Below are 23,597 nucleotides of genomic sequence, written 5' to 3' on the forward strand. Positions count from 1 at the left end.
TTCCAGATGGTTCATAGTTTACCATAGTTACAAAGATAAAGCCATTTTCCTGTTTTACCACAATGTGAAAATGCTTTTAGGACTTCTCATAAGCCGGGTTCTTTTTAATTTACATCTGAAAAAAGCAAAGGGTACATCAAGATATTTTGCAAAGCAATCCACACCAAACCAGTGCAGGAACGGCTGAGAATAAAGATGCTGCTGGAAGCTGAAGACCTTCCATTTAAGTTGCCATATGCTGTTTAGAGTTTAACAAATGCCCATAAATGTGCCACTACAGACCACTATACTTAAAAAGCACCACCTAGCATTTAAACAGTGTCAAACGAGGTGAGTAGGTTGTCTATTTATGTCTTACTTTTGCAAATAAGTAAATCAAAATTGAATCAAATAATGTTTTTTTTTTCTTCTTTCTTTTTTAGTTCTATGATGCCTCTTTTATAGCATGGGGAAATTAATGGAAAATATTAGTTTTTTTTGTTCACTTGTGTTTTCATAACATCTTTAATTGAACTGTGATCCGCCTTCATATTAGGTTAGCGATGGATGTTTGCATTTAATTTGTGGCATAGATAAATAAAAACAGGTATATATGTTTTGTGGATATTTTAGGACATGTTTACCTAACAAGAATAATTACCTTAAGTGTCTGTCTTTAAACTGCACTTTGTTTTTTTTGTTTTTTTACATATCACATGTGTGGGCTGTATGTGTTTGTGTGCCACCCAACTGTAGAAGGCCACCCAACTGATAATTGGACCTCCATCCAGGCCAAACTGTCGGAGGAGTGAACTCCACAAATAGCCTCTGGTGGTAAAAATTCAGTGGACACTTTAACAGATAGCATTTGTGCAGTGGATGTGTGGATGGTTGTGTGAATGTGTAATGGGTGTTGGAGTGTGTTCAAGCCTGATCTGTGCTGGAACTGTATCTGCTATGTTTACCGAGTCGACTTGGCAAACATGCCGAGTAAACACACACGCACTTTTAGCATGCACAATACTGGAGTCAGTCAACAAGAGAATGTGTCAGCTTTCTATTTTTTTTCTCTAATTTTTACTGTTTAGTCTTCATAAGGGTATCTATTTGAAAATGTAGACTAAACATAGTTCTGACTTACAGCCCACCTCATGTGATGTTATGGTTTTGCCCTTAAGGCCTGTGTTTAAACTGCAATCTTTATACTACAGAGGTGCACATAAAATGCCAATGTTGCAACTGATTCTTTTTTATACTTGCAGTATCTTATTAAATAGATATGTAGCATTTAGTCATTTTGATATTGAATGGAGAACTGTCCACCCGAGGGTGGACTGCTTTTGGGACAGTGGAATAAGCAATTATTCCCTAAATAACGTCGACTAGGTTTTGGAAGAAAAGAACCCTTAATCATACTGGCCATAAGGAATGCTTGATCTTGGCTTGTGAATGAGTGATTGCTTTGCTCTTTAAAAGAGGCTTTTTTTTTTTTTTTTTTTTGGCTTAAATGAATAAACTGAGATGTAATGGTGACAAAACTTTCCAGTCCAGGATAAAATAATTTCTCTATTTTTAAGGACAGCTTGCACATAATTTTCCAATATAAGTCATTACCACAGAGTTTAGTTGGTTAGTATAGATGTAAATTTAGCAAACTACCCCATGTACAGTAAATGCATAGCATTGTCAAGCTACCCAAAAGTTGTGAACCACTGTTGAGAGCACTTATTGTGAAATATGGTTGCACAGCCTAGTACAATAGTTGGTTTGTATGGGTAATTAAGGAAAATTTGAGTTGGGGTCCAATTTCCTTTACGTTGATCTGCAGTAACACCTTATCTTTTATGTTGTCCATGCTTATCTTAATGCATTGTTAATTTAATGCAAATTGTTCATCTGTACAACAGAATGTGTTTTTGCTTGATTAGCTGAATAGCAATTAATGAATTAATTACTTGTAACCATTGTTTTTCTGTAATGATTACAGTAAAGTGATTTGGAACATGACAGCTGTAAATAAATAGTCGAGACTCAACTCATTTTCTGCGTTCCCATTGTAAATGCTGAATATTTTTTAAAATTTGTTGGAAATTGTTGAACGAAACTTGAAAAGTGATGCAACTCCTTACAGCTCTTCCTGAAATAGACACAATTTCACAGTTTAGCCCAGCTCCTAATCTGCTAATCAAAAACTTCCTTTAATTTGTGATTCTTGAACAAGCTTCAGCTCGCATGTGAAAACTGTCTCATTTGTTTTGTTTTGTTTCGTTTTTTTCCCCCCATTTAAAAATTCCAAAGTTTCTTCAGTTTTATAGGATTTAATTTGTAAAATTTGTTTTTAATTAAATTTTTGCACAGTGCTTTGCAGCGGCGTTGTCTGTGAAAGCTAAAGAAATCAACTGTATTTAATTATCCAGTTTTAAATTGAGGTTTACAGAATGTGGACAGGTCACATTTGCAAAGATAAGCAAATGTTATGGCTGGATGGAATCTAGGCTGTATTGCGACATCTGTTTTACAACAGTTCTTTATACAGAATAAGGAACTAATGGAAACAAATAATAATAATTACAAAAACTCATTCATTATCATATCAAATAAAACCAAACACTGACTTACACAATTTCTCAGTGGTTGGTACAAACTTGTAATTTGCAGCCCTGACTTTGATATTTCTTTTTCAGAAACAATGACATAATTGAAATGACTAATAAATCTACCAATGCTCTCGACCACATTTAATTGTTGTCTAATGACAAAAAAATATGTATGAAATCAAAAATCATGCATGGTCTCATGTTTTTTTTAATTCTTTTAATATACAGTACAAGCACCAACCATTGTGAGTTGGATGCAGACCTGTGCTCTTGAATTTGGGTGAAAAAAGGTGGGACAGCGTCTGTGAGTGTTTGACCCACAGTGGGCAAGTCCTGAGCTCTGGTTCTGATTAACTCCCAGTAAAAACACCTCTGTTCAGAACATCACAGCCTGTACATCACACACTCTTCCCCGTCACACACACCAACACACACATGCTGCGCAGCTCCTGGAGGCTCGCTGTTCACAAAGGGGGGAGCCTACACCCATCATTCAAAGCCTTGTAGGACTTAAGAATGCTGACACGCACACACTCATTTACACATACACATGCACGCATGCAGACACACAAAGTGCTCTGTTTTCTTAGCTTTGATACACTTATAGAGTTCAGAGGTGAGAGGGCTGGAGGTAACAGTGTGTTTTTCCAGAGCTCTCTAACCACCTAAATCTGCTTCCACACACACAAGGAGGTCCAGATGGCTGGGTGGAGACAAAAACACACCTCTCACACATATACATTTATAGTCACTTTTAAAACCTGAAAATACTCCTCAAAACGGGTCAACATGCAAAAGTTTGAGATTTGTGTACAGGCCAAAGCAGAACATTTGGAGCAAAGTGGTCCATTCTGTTGAGGATTAAGCTAATTTCAAAGGTCTAAAACTGTAGTGTTCATAACGTCCTTTAATGAGACAATTTAGGATGAGCACATACGCCTGGCTCTTGAGGTTTACAGCATTGTAGCTCTGTGACGTTGGACCTGCAGCAGCAGGAGCGGCTATACTGTTCTCTGACACATTATACACAGTTGCCAACATGCTCAGGTGCTCTAAATCTCAACCAGCTGAAAGCAGTCACATGTGATCAGTTGCTAAATTTATCACCCAAACCAAAAAAAGCTGTCATTCAAAAGAGCTCCAAGCATTTAAATCCTTGTGTACTTGCATGTAAGTGTGTATATTGAAGTGCTCAACCTGTGCTACCTCTTGAGATGCGCCTGACGTTGTCTTTAGTGAGCAATTATAGTCAGCACGACTGTGAAAAAGGTCACAGCCGTCCAGCTATCAACACTCGGCACTAAATGCCAGTTGTGTGCGCTGTTCCCAAAATGCCAGAAGACACACTATCAGCCCTGGACCCTCCACCCCACCGCTTCCTCCTCAGTGCTTGTAGTTAATCTGCCGCAACGCGGTGTGATTGATGAGAGAATTAGTGTTACCGAGCACAGCAAAGCAAAGCATTATGGGAATGAGGAAGCTGCACTACTGGATGTGGAGCTTGACATTAAAGGTTACAGTCGGTGCTACTTATGTGTGATTAGTTATGTGTTTTTGTGTAAGTGTGAGTTGGCTCGGGACAGTTATTGATGGATGAGTGTGCCGTGAATGCTTATTTTTCTGGTGTTATTGCCATCTGGGTCACAGGCAGGATAAACTCATTAACATTTAAGCTAATTAACGTTGGAGACCTGTGTGGATAAACACCTGTCAGTTAGTAACATCACTCTTAAATATTGGATAAATGTTATTGCAGCTGGAAGAGTGGAAACAAAAACCTGTTCCATTTTTTTTTTTTTTACACATTACTTTTTTCACATTTAGAAAACTAACAAACTTGTGAATCAGGCTTTAATGTGGAGGTGTAATCCCAACACCAAGGTTGATGCTGACATATTCAGCGTGAATTTCATATTACAATTTATAATTAGAACACTATTCAGTTATTTGCAATTTTGATAATATATAAAAATCCTTAAAATTAATTAATCTATAATAGACATTTTGAAGTAGACATTGTACGCGTTAAAAGAAAAATATGGTGAAGAGGTATTACATACCTAAATTGAATGAAATTAAAAGTTGATCATTGTGCAGTTTTCATTACAAGCAAGACTTTTCTTTTGTTATTCAAATACCCACAAGACAACATCTAGAGTCAGTAGAATAATTGTAGAGTTTATTTCGTCATGAATTTGTGAAATACCATGGGATTTTAAATAAAAATCTGGTATCCTTTGCAAGATCATCATTTGGTCACCATTGGGTCTTTCACCAGGATAATACAAACGAGTCAGACACAAACGCAACCTTGCCCAATGACCTCTTACTTCCTAGTCCCAATATATCCTGTGAGTAAAGTTGTACAGAATATTATATAAGTGAGAACCCAGGAGTCTGAAGAAAAAGAACAATCACTCTCTCAGTTTGTGCCAGTCTGATGAGATGTTACATGAGAAGTTTATACGCTGTTGTAATGGCAAAAAGGCATTCCACCATGTATTTACAGCAAGGTGCTAATAGCTATTTAAACAGATGCTTTAAGAAGAATACTTGTTTGTAAACTCCAAAGTAGTCAGTTGAGGTAGTTCTGGCATCTTAGCCGGATGTCTCCTGGGGCTCTCGCTTTATAAGTTTACTGTACATGCCCCCTGGGAGGAAACCCCAGGATAGTCCCAGAATTTAATGTACGTCTGCTCTGGGAAGACTTTGGGATGAGCAGGAAAATGAAAGTGTGAGAGTTGGACATAGAGCTGTAGAGTGTTGCTGAGGAGATAATATTGTCTGGCTTTTCCCTCTGGACATGGCACCATTGTGAACCGATCTACAATAAGTAACAAAGGATGGGTCAATGGATTTGTTTTTCTTTTGTTTTTTTTGCCCCATCTAAGTAAATGACCTCAAATTAATATTTTTTCCCTAAAAAAATGAGATTATATAGCTACAGTGAATGATTTAATTTTGTGGCATTTTACTTGATATTAAGTAAATGTCAAGTAAAATATCGGTAACAGAAATGCCGATATTAGTTGCATATGTTTTGTATGAATACTCTGTCATTTTTGGCATTCTTTATGTTCTCAATGTGAACTCAGAAACTTGACATGGAATAAAATCCAAGAAAACCACTTATAGCTGGGTAGACTTTCCTGTCCTTGCCTGAAGGAAGGACAAATGTGTTTAAAGGTAAGTCTTTTAGTTACTACACTGAGCTCTCTAAAGATCAGATGTCCTTTTTCAACTCACAGATTAATGTTAGAATTACAGTTGTCCCCCTCAAAGAGTGTGAAGATTTTTTCTCAGTCTCTTTGTCTCAGACTAGGTTTCTTGGATAAATACCATCATTTCAAGTCTCCACTGTAACTCCCTGACTTTGCAAGGGAAGTTTTGTTTTTCAAGAGACTTGTCCTCTCAAAGTTCCCAAACAAACCAATGTCTTAGCTTCTTTTTTGCACGCCCCCATCACAGACATACACACACATACAAGGCAGTGTTTTTTTTTTCTCTCTTCGCAACCCGTGCCGACAGATGGAGAATAGTGTTACTGTGATTTATTGCATAAAACAGGCGGAGGGTAAGGTGTGATTTTATAGACTTTCATCATTCTTTGTGGTACCAGACGAGATGGTTTTGGCTAAATAACAAACCACCTCCAGCTAGGACCCAGCTGGATAATGCACCTCGGTCTCTCAGCATCACATTCTCAGTAATTGCCTGTACAATCCATAAATCTCAATCCAGCGCATTACTTAATAAAAAAGGTACCTTAAGAGCCAAATCATTTGTTTTGATTTTATGTTGTTGGGGGAACAGGGAACATTCTCCCACATGATGGATGTTTTACTTAGCGACAAAAACTCCTCACAATGCAGTTTCCTTCTGTTAGGCTTGGAGACAATCATCAGAGTCATCTGTAGTTATCTCTTTTTGAAAATTTGAAAACAATGGTTGGTGTTCCTGAGGGCTACAACTCGCTGTTTTTGCTAGAAAACAAAATATGTTTATTACCCAAATTCTGATACTTGTTTTCACTAAAGACACTTTGCTTATTCTATTTTTCCAGATTGCTCTTTTATTATTGTGAGACCTGTACATAGGGGACAAAATTGGTATCTTCTAGGAATACACCTCATTTAGCTTTAATCAGTTTTTCTGTCTATGCTGAAAGTAAAGCATCCCCACAGCATAATGCTCCACCGGACCGTGGATGGTCCGCTCAGGTTAATAGGCAGTTTTAACTTTCCACCATGCACGCCATTTTGAATGTCAGCCAATGGTCTACATCTAATCAGAGTGCTGTTTTCCATGTCCTTGCATCATCCATATGTTTTTTTTCTTTTTTTGTCAAAATCTAAATGAGACGCTGGTGTTTCCCCCCCCCCTCCCCCCAACAGCGGTGTTCTTATATCTAGTCTTCCATATTGCTCACATTTGTAGTCTGGAAAATAATTCATGTGACATGTTTTCAGTTATTTTTTTTCTTTTGAAAACCATTTATTCCTTTCTATCCTTTCACTGCTGCTTAGCTTTTATCTGCAACAAGTTTTTATTTGTTTGAGATGTTTCGGTAACATACAAACAAACTGATCTTTTTAGAAAGTTACTGCACATCAGTCCCTTTTTTCTTATTTTTGGCAAAAAAATAAATGAAGTATGTAGTAAAAAAATAATTAAACAAAGAATGTCTTCTATTTTTACACACAACCCAGTCTGTCTAGTCTATTTCCCTCCTGGCTTTCCAATTTAAATGCAAATGTTCCCAAATCGGACTCCAAAAAAAGATATAAAAAATGCACAGGCAAAATCATTTAATGCAGATGAATTATATATTTTAATTAAGCAGCCAAAAGAATCACGCCTATTCAGCCCTTTCCTCTCCAGTGAGAAATGAATAAATAAATATGGAATAAGGAAGTAGTGGAAGGGGGCTAAATGGAGAAAGAGATGATGGGAAGGACGTGGATGAGGAGGGTTGGATTGAGTTTGTGAAATTGCAGCTCTGAGCGCCTGTTGCCTGTCATTATGTGAGCGATCTGAAGCTGTCAGATTTCAAAAATGTATTGTTTTCTGATAGACAGGCTAAATACCCCTGGAGATCCCAGCACTCGCATACACACATCATCATGCTCACACAGTTGCACTCAATGGATACAAAATGTTTCTAGATGCACATGCATTTAGAAACACACAAAGAATGCACACAAATATTTTAGCTATGATGGCGATGGGCTAACCAGTACTTAGGAAATGATGACCAGCGAAGAGGATTGTGATGCTCTGACAAGGATGCAATTTTAATTTCATCCCCTGTCACTCTCCCCAATATATCTTCAGATGAAATACATGTGAACTGCCAATCACTCGCAAATACAAACAGGCACCGAAGTGCACATGTGATCACGCAAACTCACATTCGTATGCATGCAAACTTTCAGTAGCTATTTCCGTCTTTCACAGATGCACGCACACAAAGCAGAGAGCAAAACTATAGATTGACAGTAGTTGTGGAAAACTCAAGGAATGATACTGACATTACAGAATTACTTTTAAGATTTTATGGTAAGAATTTATCAAAGTAAATTGGTTTAGAACTACCTATCCACCTTGGTGTGCTAAAACTTCCTCTACCACAGGCATCATCCGCCATTTGGTGATCAGTAAGACAGGAAGTTGCCTCACTAAAATACTTTTTGAAACACTGTATTTTTAGGATAAGAGTTTATAGCCCAAACCGAGCCAGAATATTGTGCAGCCTGACCTTGTCCAGGATGTTAAAACATATAAACAACAATCACTCGGAAATATAATTAATGGGAGGAGGAAACGCTAAATTGCAACGGTGAAATGAAGCGCTGAGGTTGAAAGCATCGCACTCACAAGCATTACCCATCAGCCCTCTTTGCTAATGAGGACTTGGTGGTTTTCTAAAGTAAACACTTAATATTGATGACAGAATTCATAGAACTGTTCATGGAATACACTTAATCTTATTATTGTAACATTTCTACCCGTCATTAACAGCATTTAGTTTTTGGGTTTTTTTTGTCCCTGAACAGCATACATTTTAGTAAATACCTCCAGAGTCAATTTTAAGGTTTTCTGAGCTCTTTAGCACTACCCTAATTAGTCTTCCCAAATGATTCTTAAACAAGTACCTTATCTTTTTTCCTTAGACCTTTGGAATGTTTTTCTTAAACCCCTTATAATTGGTAATTCATGAAAAATCCCTTGAGTGTGCAATGTCTTGCACCGTTCTTTATCCTTCTGACATTTTATTCCCTCCATAAAAGCTTTTTCATGTTGCTAAACTTCAATCCAGTGCTTGCAGGTATGTTTTCTTTTTTTTCCCCCCCTTTGTGAGATGCTTTAACATGTTGTTGTGGGTTTCACGTTCCGCCTAACATATAATGAGTGAAGGATACGATATGTAGTTGGGAATTGGGAGATGAAGACACAGACAGAGAGAGAGAGAGAGAGAGAGAGACTGCAAGCAATAGTCAGAAAGTAGAAAAAAAGCAAGAAACAGAATTTTAAAAAAGTAAGTTCATAGCTGAAGCTAAACATAGAGCAAGAGCAAATGGGATATGACAGACGTTAGTATCAGCTGGAGCTTTGCCTCAAAAGTACAAGGAAATTCACTTCCTTTCTTTGGCTCTATTTAAAGTGTTCACTCTGTTCTTCACGCACACACCTTACTCAGTGCAAATCTCAGCAGTAGGCAGACCCGCAGACAACCTTTGTGTGTATGAGTGCCAACTATTTCTTTTTGACGAACAGAGGAAGGAGACGCGGGAACAGCCAAGAGACGGTAGAGGAGATGGATAGTCGAAGGAAAAGACACAATTTGAAGGGAAGATTTGGGTTCAAGTCCCTTTGCTGGCATGACTTCACGCAGCTCAGCTGTACTTGGACATAGTCAGGAATTCCAGGGAGCTCCAGCTATTGTTTTAACTCTTAACGTCTTGCAATGTAAGCTAGGCGTGGAAAAAAGTCAACATCTCAATGTAAAGATTTATTTCCAAATGATTCAATTTATAATTTACTGGTGACAAATAAGCACATTTTGCTTACTGTAGAAGATGAGATTATAAAAATACATTTAATAATAATAATAATAATAATAATAATAATAATAATAATAATAATAATAATAATAATAAAAAATCCTTAAACTCTCAAAAAGCCTGTTTAGGAGCTTGTCATATAATTAGAATTGAGTCACATAGTAAAATGTGGGCACTTGCATTTATTTTGTGAAGCAAATGATTATCCATGCATGTTTTTTTTTATATGTGAAAGCCGTATTTGCTTGTTTTGTGCTATACCTTTAAGGGCCGCTGGCCGTGGCCCATCCCAGTAAGGATGGGCCCATTAGGCTGATGAATGGAGGGAAAGCGACAGAAACAGAGGGGGAATGTACATCACAGCAAATAGAAACAACCACTAATATGAACAACTTTAGTGAGGACAAGAAGAACAGGGGAATGAGATAACTTGATTTAAATATCTGAAGTACACAAAAAAGGACACATTAGGGAGTGTAATGAAGTGAAAAAAGATAGACAGTACAAGATTCAGAGAAGGCAGGAAATGGTTATCTCTCCATCTCTTACAATGGGGCTGACTATGGGTCCGTCCGTCCGTCAGTCAGGAAGACAGGCGCACACACACGCTCTCCTGCTTTCACACGCACTCCTGACTTTGCTGTGTGTGTGTTTACAGATGGCAAACCTTGTGACATCGTTGTGCTGTGTAGTTCTGGCCGCAGTGGTGGTAGCCTACGCTCAGAGACGCAGTCAGCTTGGTGAGTTTGCATTTTATCTTTTTTACAACAGAAATCCACCTTCATATCAAGCCTTAACCTCTTTTTTTTCTTTTTTTTCTAAAAGTAAATATGATTTCAAACCAGATTTATTCGACTTGATTTTCCACTTCCTCTTAACTTTGCATACTTTTTTGGACTCTTATCTTTATCCTTTTTTCTGTTTTGTCTCACTGGTGCCTCAGTTTTCTTAATGGTTTCCAGATTTTCTCTTTTTTTTCCCTCTTTGTCTGCAGCTGAAGATTCCAGTTTTTTTTTTTTTTTTACATGGTCTTAAAAAAACAAGTATCATGAGCTGAAATAATGGTATCTGGTATACCAATGTTTTAAGGGGTTAGAATTTGTAAATCACATTCTGTCCATTATATCATTTTAAATATTTTATCAAAAGTCCTCTTAATGACCTAGAAGAAAAATGCAGTAGTCATCCGACTTTTTCCAAGTTGTGTAAAGCATCATTCCCCGTCCTCCATGTTTTGTTTTTTTTGTTTTTTTTTACACACCTATCACTTGGCTGAAAAGAAGGCTTTTATTAAATAAAGATGAAGGTTTGTTTGGAAATGTTTCTGGTGACAAACACATGGTGGTGTGAAAATCGAAAGGGCCACCGCCCATCTATCATATAGAAAGTTTTGGCTCTATGTCGGTAGTTATCCCAACTAATATCAGTTACTAATCGGTGAACCTATGTTAAGCACAAAAAGAAAACTGGACAAATATATTTTCCTTTGTAAGCTCTACAAAACTATTACTAAGTTTAGATGTTATGTTGTGCTTGTATCAAAATAAAAATAAATCATGTTACAATATTATTATCATTTTACTGTGAATCTCGTACCATCCCTTATGAATGTCATCCATTTTTCTGCATGCATTTATGTTTGTCATTTTTTCTTGAATTTAGATTTCTAATTTACCTCACTGAATGATAACTGTACTTGTACTTTGTGACATTTTGCAGCAGTAAGGTGCAATATTTGTTGTCTGCTTTAGATGAGTTGGCATCCATACATTGTTTTGGTCATTCCCAGAACGTTTCAAATCAAAGCTGAAACAAGATATGGTAGCTGCTCCTCTGAGAGCTTGCACAAAATGCACGAGGTTAAATCTGGCCAAGCCATTAAAGGGTGTGAGCTTAACACACAAGTCAGTATGTCACTTGACTCTTAGTGAAGATTGGCCTCGACTTAATAACCTATGAGAATGGACTATTTAGGTCAGCTGACCCAAAAAAAGACTCCAAGGATGTCAATAAGTCCACAGTGACGCACGTCACTGTGTCACAAGACTCTCACACGAACACGCAGACACACAGTATATTTTGTAACAGGAGTAATGAATTTGAGGATTACTGCAAAGCACAGAAAAGTTAGATTTAAGAGAAGTGAAGTAAAAACAGAAACGGGCAGTGTAAGACAGAAAGTCAGCCACAGCAGTAATTAACGCCGGAAGGGAAAGGTTGCTGGGTCACGATCTGAAAGAAACTGAGAGCAATATCAAACATTTGGTTATGTGAGAGAGACAGACATACTCCACTTGTGTTCTTTTTTAGAACCTAGTCACTTTCATGATCAAAATTATTGAGATATCTTTCAACACAAATTCAAAGTATGTTTTGTTTTGTGCTCTTCTGAAAAAAAAAAAAAAAGAAAAAGAAATTAAATCAAAACAGACAAGAGGGTCACACTTGAGGAGCTAAAATATATAAACAGTGCGATGAGTCATAAATAGTTTCAACTTTGGAAAATAAATGTTTGTGTTGTTTTGGCAACTCTTAACTCTGCTGCATAAACTAAGGTATATATGCATAAAAATATACCTTTTTATGGACTAAAACCAAGTTTTGGTATCAATTATGCTTGCTATCCAAGTTATCTTCCTTTTCTTGTTAGGATACTACCTAACCCAAAATAAAATCCTTCCTTATTTTAATATAGCATTTGGATTAGAGTAATAAATACACTTTTTGTGATTTGCACCATTTATCACATTTCTGATTTCCAAACACTGATTTCTCACCATGTTTGAGTGACATACATCTCCAGGGTTTGTCTCTCTGAAGCCACACAAATGCTCACTTAATGCAGTTCATGTGTGCAAACAGCTATTCATTTACATTTTAAGTAAATGGGGGAAAAAAACCCTCTATTGGGCTGGGATCCATCTGTTAGAAACTTACAGACTGATAAAGGCACACACTGTTTGCAAATGAAGTTGTGTATGCCTGTGCTATCCAGAGGGTAATGGGTCCATTTGAGACTTCTGGATTATTGACAGCCATAAATCGTAGAAGAAAGAACGAGATCCTGTGAAACTATTTATCTGCAGAAAGAATACATTTAGCAAAATTGGCAAGTTTACATGTGCAATTTTTTACTGGACCTGATGTTAAAGCAATTTTTAAAAAGTTCAGGAATCCTAATATTTTAGCTGGCATTTAAACTGCCACAAAATGACCATTTCCAGTGTCTAACACCACATGTCAGACACATTAGTTACTGCAGGATGTAGGAATTATTTCCTCACCAGCAAGACTCCTTAAGCATAAAGCCAAGCGCTCTGGTGTTTAGGTCTGCATACTGAATATCTACTGAGCTCAGTTAAAGATTCATGCTGACAAAAAATTTGGCAAAAGAACATTGGATGGAAATCTGAGCCCCACAAAAGGCAGTCCCTCAATAAAACATCACTTGAAACAACAGAGAAAAATGAAAATAATTGAAAGGCAAAAGCCCACTGAGAGAAAGGGAGGCAGGCTCCAAGGTAAGGCCAATTAAGCTGTGTTGAATATTCCTAGTACAAAAACAGACATTCAGATGCTTTGAAAATGAGAGTTAAATACTAAGTTGGTGGAAAAGACTTAAGATGGATAGTTGTAAGGTAAAATACATAAGAGCTGATAATGTGAAGAAAAAGATACTCGTCTAGGAAGAGTAAATTATGCATGATATTTAATCCTTCTCTGAAAATGACAAACTATGATTTATCAAAAGAAAATGGGGAAAAAGAACGCATGCAAATGAGTAATAACATCATCTCTCGCTTCTGCACAAAACAAACCTGATGCCAACTTAAAGCAATCATTGTAAACAAGGTCAGAGAAGTCTTAGATCCACACATGCTGCATCGCTGAGCTGAACTTGAACTTTTAGCATCCCAGTTATGATTGAAAGAAAGGTATAAATAACCTTACTTCTAAAGAAGAAAAACCTTATTTTTAGTCATTATTATTGACGTAAAAGCAGGATGTTTTGCAGGTGGAGCGGTGATTCATAAAAATGGAAGCTTTCTGTAGGCAGGACAGTGTCGCTGATGGGAAATAACTCAGCTTTGCACATCTCAAGGCTTTATTAAATTGAATGAATTTCAGTTTTATTATTTAAATCAATTAATTGACTTAAATTGTGAGTTTGACTTTCCAGTGTGCATGCAATACATAGATAAATGCATAATTATGCATTTAGCTACACACACTACATTTCACCAGTGTTACATGGTCTGTTAGCTTGAGTGTGTCCTGGTGAACTCACATACGTGTTAATGTGCGCGACAGCACAAGTTACGGCACTCTCCTTTCATAATAAAAGCGCACCTCCGGTTTGTGTTTGATTCACACTTTAAACTTCTCTCCGTCATGCACATTGAAATCCAGTGCAGGCTGGCTTTACCGAATTGATAGATGGGGTTTCCGATGCTGGCTGTCGGCTTCTGTCCAACACTTCTGATAATGCTGACATTACTGTAGGAGCGCTAACGATGTCATTTAAAATATTCATTGCCTCTGTGAGTCACTGCCTCTCAGCTATTTTTCTCTCTGTGAAAACCCGCCTTCTCCTGCCTGGGGTCCAATCAGAAACTGAAATTTTAAGTTAACTTCCGTTGCAATCAAACTCTGTAAGAGAGTTTGATAGTATGTGTGAGAGGGTTTGTAAGTTTTGCCCCATGGGGCCTCTCATACTCACACTTGATTCATAACATTAGTGTATCATGTTTTTTATGACGGTGACAAACATGTTACATTTATTCAAACTCATGTTAAACAATATCTCCAAACATATGAAAGCAAAAATTAAACCACAGTGTGTCTGAAAATGAAATTACAATGTTCTGGTCAAACATGTAGTTTGTTCCAACCAGGATTTTTGTTGGACATCCTCTGGATTTAAAATGCTGCAGTAATGTTTTAACAATGTGTCAACTAAAATGTTTGTACCATTATTTTTTTTTTCTTTTTAAAATGTCATTTGTTAAAGAGAAGGAGCAAACCCTGACAAGGCCCTGAACCTAATGAAACACATGCATAAAATAAAATGACTGTTTGAGTATACTGTTCTTTATACAACTCTTTTTATAATTCATGTCCACATAGTGTTGTTATACTGCTTTAAAAAAAAAGAAACGATATATTCTACAGCTATTGCCATGCACTTGTAGACTGACTCACATATTGTATATTTTTACATAGTGACTTTACGTTTGCATAGCGAATATATTGTGAACAGCACTGTTCTATTTAGAGTCTTGTTATATTCTTGAGTAATATTATACTATTTTTTTATACAACATACAACCTTGATATTATTTGTTCATACTTGTAAATTATGAAAGTTATTTGTTGATATTCTTGTATTTGTACGTATAAACTGGATATACTTTGACAACTCTTAAAGCACTGATAAGCAGCTTTACTTTAAAATTGGTCAGCTATGAGAAGAAGGGTTGGATGATTGAAGGGCTCATTAAACTGTTGATGCCTGGATGTCTCTGTTTCTTCCAGATTACGTTTTTCTAATAGCGATAGAGTCAATCATATTCTATTTAAAAGTCAATCTTCACCTGCACTGAGGACCCGAATATTGACACCGGGAGGAAAAACTGTTTTTTTTCTTTTTACTCCAGTATGGGATCTTCTGCCTCCTTAATGTAGCTGTTTATTTGCTATATATTTCTCTTTCTGTATGCTTTTTTGGTTTGTTTTTAAACCTGAGAAATCCCCAGAATGTTTTTTAAAGGCATTTAGTATTTCAAGAAGTGGGTACCTCCCCAGTAAATGTTTAAATACTGTGATGAAGCACAACAAGAATACAAATAGCTTAGGGCAGTGGTTGTCTAACTTTTCATAACTAGTCCCACTTCAGGAAGCTTGGTTGATAATATTTGGGTTTTATTCCAATTTGAGTTGTTACCATAAGGCCACTGACCGCCCAGGACGGCATCTTGTAGGGGGCAGAAGGAGGTGAAAATTTCCACCTATAATGACTCTGATGCAATACTCCATTCTCTTTCCCTTTCTTGCACATTGTCTACACTTTTGTCCCCTGGAAATCCTTGCTCTGGACTCTCCTTCTCATTGTTTTACCCCTTAATAAAGACATAGTGATACAAAGAAGGTCTGCCACCCATGGTACCATTTACCTTTTCTTCATGTGACTAAAAAAGCTGGTGTACTATATTTCTTACCTTTGATCCAACTCCTAACCTCACATTCTGTCTAATTTCTACCAACAAAAGAGTGAAGGGTTAAGAAACGAAAAGCTAAGGCAGTCCAAAGCCAGGGGGACTGAGAGCAAATGAGAGACAGCAGGAAGTAAGAGTTTAACTCCCCAACTAATTCCATGGTATTACGGCTGTCATAGCTGTATTTATTTCTCGAGCATTCAACACACGTTGGTGACTCCTCAACATGCCTGGGCGTTTGCTTTGCTACACAGACCTATTTATCCATTCCTGCGAATGGATTGTGTAAATTGTTTAAACCAAATTAATTCTTGCAATCTTGTAGCCGACCTCTATCATGCATGACAGCTGAGTCTAATTTAATTCGTGCGTGGAGGCTCATATAGACAGATGAAATTAGCATTGATACAAACTCTTTGAAAGCAAGATGTCAGACAGAAAACAAACACTGTCATCTATTGTAGAAACATTCCATATATTTTTTTTGATTAATTTTAGTAGATATAGATTTATGTGCTCAGACATATGACATGCATTATTGCTTGAGTCGTCTGGCGCGCAAGATAAGAGATTAATTATTCTGTTGGCTGCTGAATTAACATTCTAGATATTTCATTATGTAGAATATTACATACCCTATATAGCACACTTCTATTGTTTTTTTCTAATTAAGTACTTGCACATTTTGAACTTTGGTGTATCTATTAAAAAAAAAAAAAAACCCTACAAAATCATGGACTTGGAGGACATTGTTGTTAAAGTGTTTTTTCCCCCAAAACATGCCATAATTTGTGCGTCTCTGCACAAATCACAGCAAAAGACAGTTCCAGACAGCTAAATGTAATCAATTATTCATGAAGGATAACTGCTCTCTGATGTGTCATCAGAGAAAACAGACAGCAGGAAGAAACAAGTAAAGAAGCACAAAAATCATGTGTTTTTGTTTAAGCCATGTAATGTTTGTGCAGTGGGGGAACCTCTATCGTTCTCATTATCCAGAGTAGCACTCAATGCAATCAGTGCTCTCTGTTTGGCAGGCAGCGTGCAATAAATCCAACATGGAGCTCATCCGGTTGATTGACTGACAGCATTGGCAGATGAATTACAGTCTGACTGACTCTGAGACTGGCAGACAGGCTGAGTGAAGTGATACTGATCCTATTTACTTGTGGTTTAGGGATGAAAAAGCACAAGCATGAACCCTTCATAATACATGACGAAATTTACTCCAAATATTTCTAAATTTTAAGAAATTAAAAAAATATATATATATATATTTCCTTGAAAACTCTTGATGAATTAGGCCTCCAACTACCAAAAAGTAATCCTTTGATAATATGTATGCATTATGTTTGTCTTCAAGTCGAATTAGCAACTTGAAAGCAAATATGTCAAGTTTCTGGTTCTCTGAATAAAGCGGGGAGCCAGCTGCGGGAGTATGGTAAGCCGTTACATCATATAATTTTGGGGCATTGGAATGTCTGATAGTCAAATTAAAGCAAGTAGAAACACCATTAGGAATTCAAGAATTTCAGACACCAGAAGGAGCATAATAAGGTATCATCTGGGGGTGTCACTGCCAGGTAAACTATAAGTGCAGACATATTTTTTTGAAAGAAATCAGACCCATACCTGGGTTTTATTAGAGCCGCCCTAAATCAAGCTGCTTGCTTTTCTGAGGTTGTGGTTTTGATATGGGTGTTATGAATTGCTGCCTAAGGCAACAAAAAGCAACATTCAAAGCTCAGTGAGCCTCTTTTGCCCCTCTTCTCAATAGAGCCGTAATATACCTGGCTAGAGGAAAAAAAAAAAAAAAAAAAAACTTGTTAGGTTTTGTAAACTTGTCTTTATATAAATGTGTTTATTTTAGTATGAAGATTGGTAAGTAAAAAAAATATTTTCTCACTATCAAGCTATTTTGATTTGATTGTAATATTACAGTGCAAAAGAAAAATGAGGATAAAACAAACTTCCTGGAAATGGATTCCTTATAAACATTTGATTACTATCCAGGAAGAAAATAAAAAACTTATCCACTCTGTCAATTAGTTTCAATTGTCTTCCCTTAAGTGTCGGACATTAGAATTCACTGTGACAGAAAAACGTCAGATAGGAGAAACAAATGACAAAATGTCTGTAGAATCCAATATTTTTTGTGCGAGTTCTGTAATTTGACCACTACAGATTCAGAATTCCCGACTGCCTGATAAAATCTTTCATGTAATGGACCATTTCCAACCAATTGCAGTGTTTTTCACGAAGATATGGAATCTCCAAATCTCGCTGTCTGAGTGTTTCTGTCTATTTGTGTTACGTCCGGTCTGGTGTGTATTTGTGTCTCTGTTGTTGTGAAACTCTTATCTCATCAATCGTTAAGAAGGAATTCCCAGTAAGGCGTCCGTCAAGCGTCACTCTCCCCATTTGTTTGTTTTTTTTTGTTTTTTTTCAACTGGCACCTTCCCGAATATTAAAAATAATTGATTTACGCAGTATGTTTTCTTTAGATATGTGAAATTTTATATTTAAATGTATAGAGCTTCCCAGTTTGCTACTAGAATCCTATTCTACTCCTCCATGATGCATTCAGAGTTGGTGGATGCTAGAAACCTCACACTCCTCCATCCTCCATTTGAGGATGCCCCACTAATGCTCAATATGTCTGGAGACATGCTTGGCCACTCCAGCACCTCTGGATGCTGTGATGCTTCTGTATGTCATAGAACATGTTGGCATTCACTTTTTGACTCCTCACAGCCAGCCACAATCATGCAGCTCCAAACCATGACACTCCTTCCACACACTTTTTTTTATAGAGGAAATGGATTTTCAATGACAGTTGTACTTTTTCCTACACTGTTTCCTGCATGGCAATGAATTTCAGTGTTTTTTTGAAACACACATCATGTGGATATAAGCAAGAGCAAAAACAGAAGGAATTTCTGAAACATAAAGCCATGTTAAGTCTTTGAAATACACGTCTATTGGACAGTACATGTACTTGCAAAATTTGTGCAGAACTGGATGTTCTGCTTAACTAGCGTTTTGCTTTTCCCCGACCTATTAAAGACTCAGCTAATCATGTGGAAAGAAAATTTGAATGCTTTTGGAATGACCTGGGGGCGGTCAGGAATTAATAAGCCCTGTACATGAGACGGCAAGTAAAGCAGCTAATTTAAATATTTAGTTTATTATTTGGTTATTGTTGTATTAACGGAGTTCAATTTGCTATGAGTATGTAGCAGTGGTGCACATATGTAGCAGAGTATCCATAGGGTTTATATATATAGGGTTATATATTCTGTGTAACACCTGTAGCAGCTTGGTGATGTTAGTGATAAATTCAATTTCTCTGTTAGTTTTCAGATAGCACTAATCCTTTTGAAATTAACTTGTCTTTCTTCAGCTATCAGGTTAAAGTTAGTTTTTTTTTCTCCAAATTTCACAAACTCACTACTTTATGCTGCTGCTAAGATACTGATTCCTGATATAAACTCTGCAAAATGCCATTCAGATAATCCAAATCGCATTTCTAGCCTCTGTGCAAAGTTGTTGTATTGAAGAATCTATTCAGAAACAGGAATACTTTGTCTTTGGCAACAATGTCTGGTATACATTCAATTCAGTAAATTGGAATATCCTTTCTATGAGGCTCATTTCTAACATTAAAAGTATAAAGCATGCTTTCAGCAGGTACTAAGCATGCTTTTCATCAAGCCCACATTTCAGTATAATTTTTCTCTGGGCTTGAGCTAATAATTCCAATCTTAAATGCCAAAACATAATGGCATGAAAACATCAGCCTGTGTGGAATGTAATACATGAAATGCATCCTCCGCGCCTGCAAAATAAATACAAAATAAAATTGCTGTATCGCTTTCATTCACCCTATTCAGCAGCAAATTCAGTGTAAGAAATATTCCTTGATTTCTTACATTGAACCCATCAAAGTATAAAGTGCCATGCTACTCATTATTACCCTTTTGTTCGTCTTCACGTACATGTCCATCTCTTCAAATACACTCAAGATTAAAGCAGAGAACAAGGTCTGAGCAAAACTGTCCTTGACTATTATACTTCACCAGTCAGGCTACACACACTCACCTCGGCTTGCACAATTTTCAAAGAACAAACTAATACAAGGAGGCTGATGGGTGTGTGTAGTTACAAGTGAGTCATTTGTTGAAGTGAAGTCTAATGAGGCTTACAGTGGGTCACAACCAGTCAGCCTTTGATGACAAGAAAAACCTACTCAATAATGTGACGTGACGATTGAAGGGTCAGAGAGAGTTTAGCATTTTGAAGTTGACAAAGTGAATTTTGCCTCGGAACATTTTTTTTTTTTTGTGCCATGAAAACACTGAGGATAAGGTTCAGATGGACATACATGTTTCTTGAGGTGTTATGCTAATTAATAAATGACCAACACCTCATAATCTGATCAGTGATTCTGTAGCGAGACTTTAATGTGGCTAATTTTTGGCTCTTATTGAATATTGATTTTTTGATATGTTACATAGTTTCTAAATCCTCCCTCCCCCACAAAATTTGATCACCTTTAGAAATATGTTTACCATGAAAAATTGTAATTTGTTCAGTACTTATTTAACCTGCTGTATAGAATGATAAATAAGTTCTGTTGAGTCATGCAAGCTGGCCAGTGCCTTCAGAATGTCATAGAATATTGAATTAAATTGACTTTTTCTAAAGAAATGACAATAATATGTTATAAAGAGTATGTTGCTCTTTGGCTAAAGCATTTTTATGAAAACAGTCTGAGCACATAGATATACTTAAGCTATATAGAGCTTTTCTAGTCATCCTGGCCCCTCAAAGCACTTTACACTAATCACTTGCACCAAATTGCATTTACAAACATGGACACATTCATACACAGATATGGAGATTGGTGAGCAACTTAGGGTAAGTGCCTTGCCCAGGGGCACATTGACAGGTAGCAGGAGGAATCTGGAGTCAAACCCACTTTCCGATTGCTCTTCCCATCTTATGGCGCTGATGAGATCAGGACTTCTGTTCTCATCAGCTATTCTCAACTTTGATTCTCAACTATGATGAGAATAAAACTTCTAAAATGGTATCTTCAGCTCCACATTTGCTTTGTGTGCATGTGCAAATGCATGTATTTACCCTTACCACTCCCAGCTAAATCTAGTTTGTTGGTTCATATCTGTTTAATGTGGCTTTCTGCAAAAAATGACTTGCATTGACCTAGAAGTGTATAAGCGTTTTAGAATTCATAAAGACTTCTTTAAAATCTAGAAATGAATGGTGAGTAACTATTGATGTGTGTAGTGGACACATCATTATCTTAAGTTTTAAATTCTAACTTTAAACAAAGTGGTAGTTTTAGTAATCATTGCTATATAATAGATTACAAGCCAACTAAACATATTCCCAAGCACTATTTCAGATAAGAAAGCTAAGCAGTTGTGAAATATCATCTTCATTTATCATGCTTTGTTAAACAGCTACTGAATATACCTAGTAATATATTCTTTGATAGTTTAAGTATTTTATCATCTTAGTGTTTCATTTTAATGCTGCACTAAAGCTTGAGTGGAACTTTTGAGATGGATTTTCCAAATGCAGTAAGGGAGGTTTTTTTCTTTGTAAAAGTAAAAATATATGGCTGTAAGTATTAGAACACAGAACATCGGGAAGTTTTTATTAGTAATAACAGTAATATATTTTATTTGTAGAGCACTTAACAGGTTTTCTCAAAGTACCAAGTGTTATATATATATCCTGTAGTGAGTGCCCAGCAAAGTTTGATTAATGTATGGAAATAAGGTTCACGTACAGTGGCTACAGATAAGGTCACATTTCTTTAACTGGGGTTTGAAAAAAGCTTCATATATTCTGTGTTTCAATGAGGACACTTTGGCAGAGTCGATACTGGAAATGAAAGAGTGTGCTGTAATTTCAAAGAAATACACTTAACAAATCAATTTAACTTGTCTAGTCATTAAAAAGGGGCTTTTCATTCATGGATTGCCAAAAAGCCCCCTAATATTGAATTGAGAGACCATTTGGGAGACACATGTTCTGTTTCCAAAGCCATTTTGCTGATCCAAATCCATTAAATCCAAACTTATGTATTCTTGGGCTGTTTAAAAATCAGAGAGCCCCTTCTGATTGTCCCCAATTCTTCCTGATAAACTGTTCAATAAGTTAATGCTGCCAGGAATCAAATGTTTTTCCAGACAGTTTAAGTAGAAGTTTGGCTAATGTTGTTTTGCAGTAAAACTTTGTGCCAAGAAGTGACTCTCCAGGTTTTCAAAGTGGGCTCTAGAGTCTGAGACTTGTGTATATATATATATATATATATATATATATATATATATATATATATATATATATATATACCTTTTCCTCTCTTCTGTTTATCTGATATGTTGTGAGCAAACAGACCTCTAACATAAGATGTATTTGGAAAAGAAAAAATAAGGACAGTATTCGGTTGGTTGGTGGTCAATAGGCATGTGTGTAGTATAGATCTAACAGTGTCTGAAACATTCATTGGAGGTTTAGAAGGCCCAAAAAAAATCAAAGCTAATCTTTAAATACAAACTGATAATGATACTTTAATTCTTTAATTTGCACAATCTCAAACCCCTAAGATAGTGTTCCATCTACAGTAACTTGGTTTTGTCTTTCAGAGACATCTCACCCATTGTTATGTCTTTTCAGACTAAAACTCATCACTTTGACAAAGACGGTAAAACATTTAAAGGGTTGTATCTTGGGATATGAGAATCAGTAGAAGGGTGGTGTCATAGAAATAGCTCCCAGAGTACATTCTACCTTTGATTGCTTTGCAAGCTGAAGAATCTTTTTCTTTCATGGTGCCTGGCATGAAAGAGGGTTGTTGTGTCCTGTCACTTTGAGCTCATGTCTTTGTCATTTTGCATTTCTGTTGAAAACTTTCCTGTTGAAAACTTTTCTGTTTGAAAAGCCCATTTCTGGATATTTGGCTCTGAGCCAGTAGACGTGAAGCAGTGCTGACTGAGCTCCATAAAAAGGTGGAATAAAACAGCAACAACAAAACACTACACCTTTTCTAAAAGAACCCTGCGTCCTTGTAGACGAGTGGCGACAAAGGCAAACATGAAGCGTAGCTCGCTTGTGTGCATGTGCTCGACTGTTTTGGCCGTTTGTGTTTATTGCCCATGACATTGTGCAAGGACAGTCCTATCTGTCTTTGTTGAAGAATGATTTGTTGCTGTGGAATGGATTCATACACGAACCATTTGCTCCCCAATCCCTGAAACTTTATTGTCAGGGGACGATAGCTTTTCCTCTCTTCTGTCTCTTTGAATTCTAATTCCCAAAGCTCTACCACCAAGAATACTGGAAATTGCGAAAACAATTTCCAGTATTGTACATCTTAACGTGAGATGTGTGTGGAGGCTTAAAATAACGTGGCATTGGCTGCTTCTGCCACATAGCAAATCAGGCCCATGTATTTACAGTCATAAGGAGTTAATCAAATTTCATATTTAGCATCCAAGCAAAAATAAACGTGTTGATTAGATTCATACATCAGTGGGGCCATGTTAGTCGAAAGTTTATTATTACGCTGGGAGGACTCAATACTTATTTTACATCTGACGCAAAACTATATTTATACATGTCTGAAGTTGTAAAGCTGCTGTATCTAAAAACACATTTTAGTATATATAGTAAAACAGAATGCCTTGCCAGGTGTAGAAAATACAGGCGTC

At 36.7% G+C, this 23,597-nt stretch overlaps 1 protein-coding gene across 2 annotated transcripts in view; it reads left to right on the forward strand.

Annotated features, from left to right (window-relative positions):
* Positions 1-23,597, forward strand: part of cntfr (ciliary neurotrophic factor receptor) — a 233,352-nt gene that overhangs the window by 84,956 nt on the left and 124,799 nt on the right. For both annotated transcript variants that reach the window (XM_088011037.1, XM_088011038.1), the window contains exon 3: positions 10,299-10,380. In XM_088011037.1, coding sequence (XP_087867163.1) covers positions 10,299-10,380 — 82 coding nt within the window. The remainder of the gene's footprint in view (positions 1-10,298; positions 10,381-23,597) is intronic.

This window comes from Poecilia mexicana, unplaced genomic scaffold (assembly GCF_051168715.1).
Source record: "Poecilia mexicana isolate PSO_F unplaced genomic scaffold, ASM5116871v1 scaffold_12, whole genome shotgun sequence".
NCBI classification, from domain to species: Eukaryota; Metazoa; Chordata; class Actinopteri; order Cyprinodontiformes; family Poeciliidae; genus Poecilia; species Poecilia mexicana.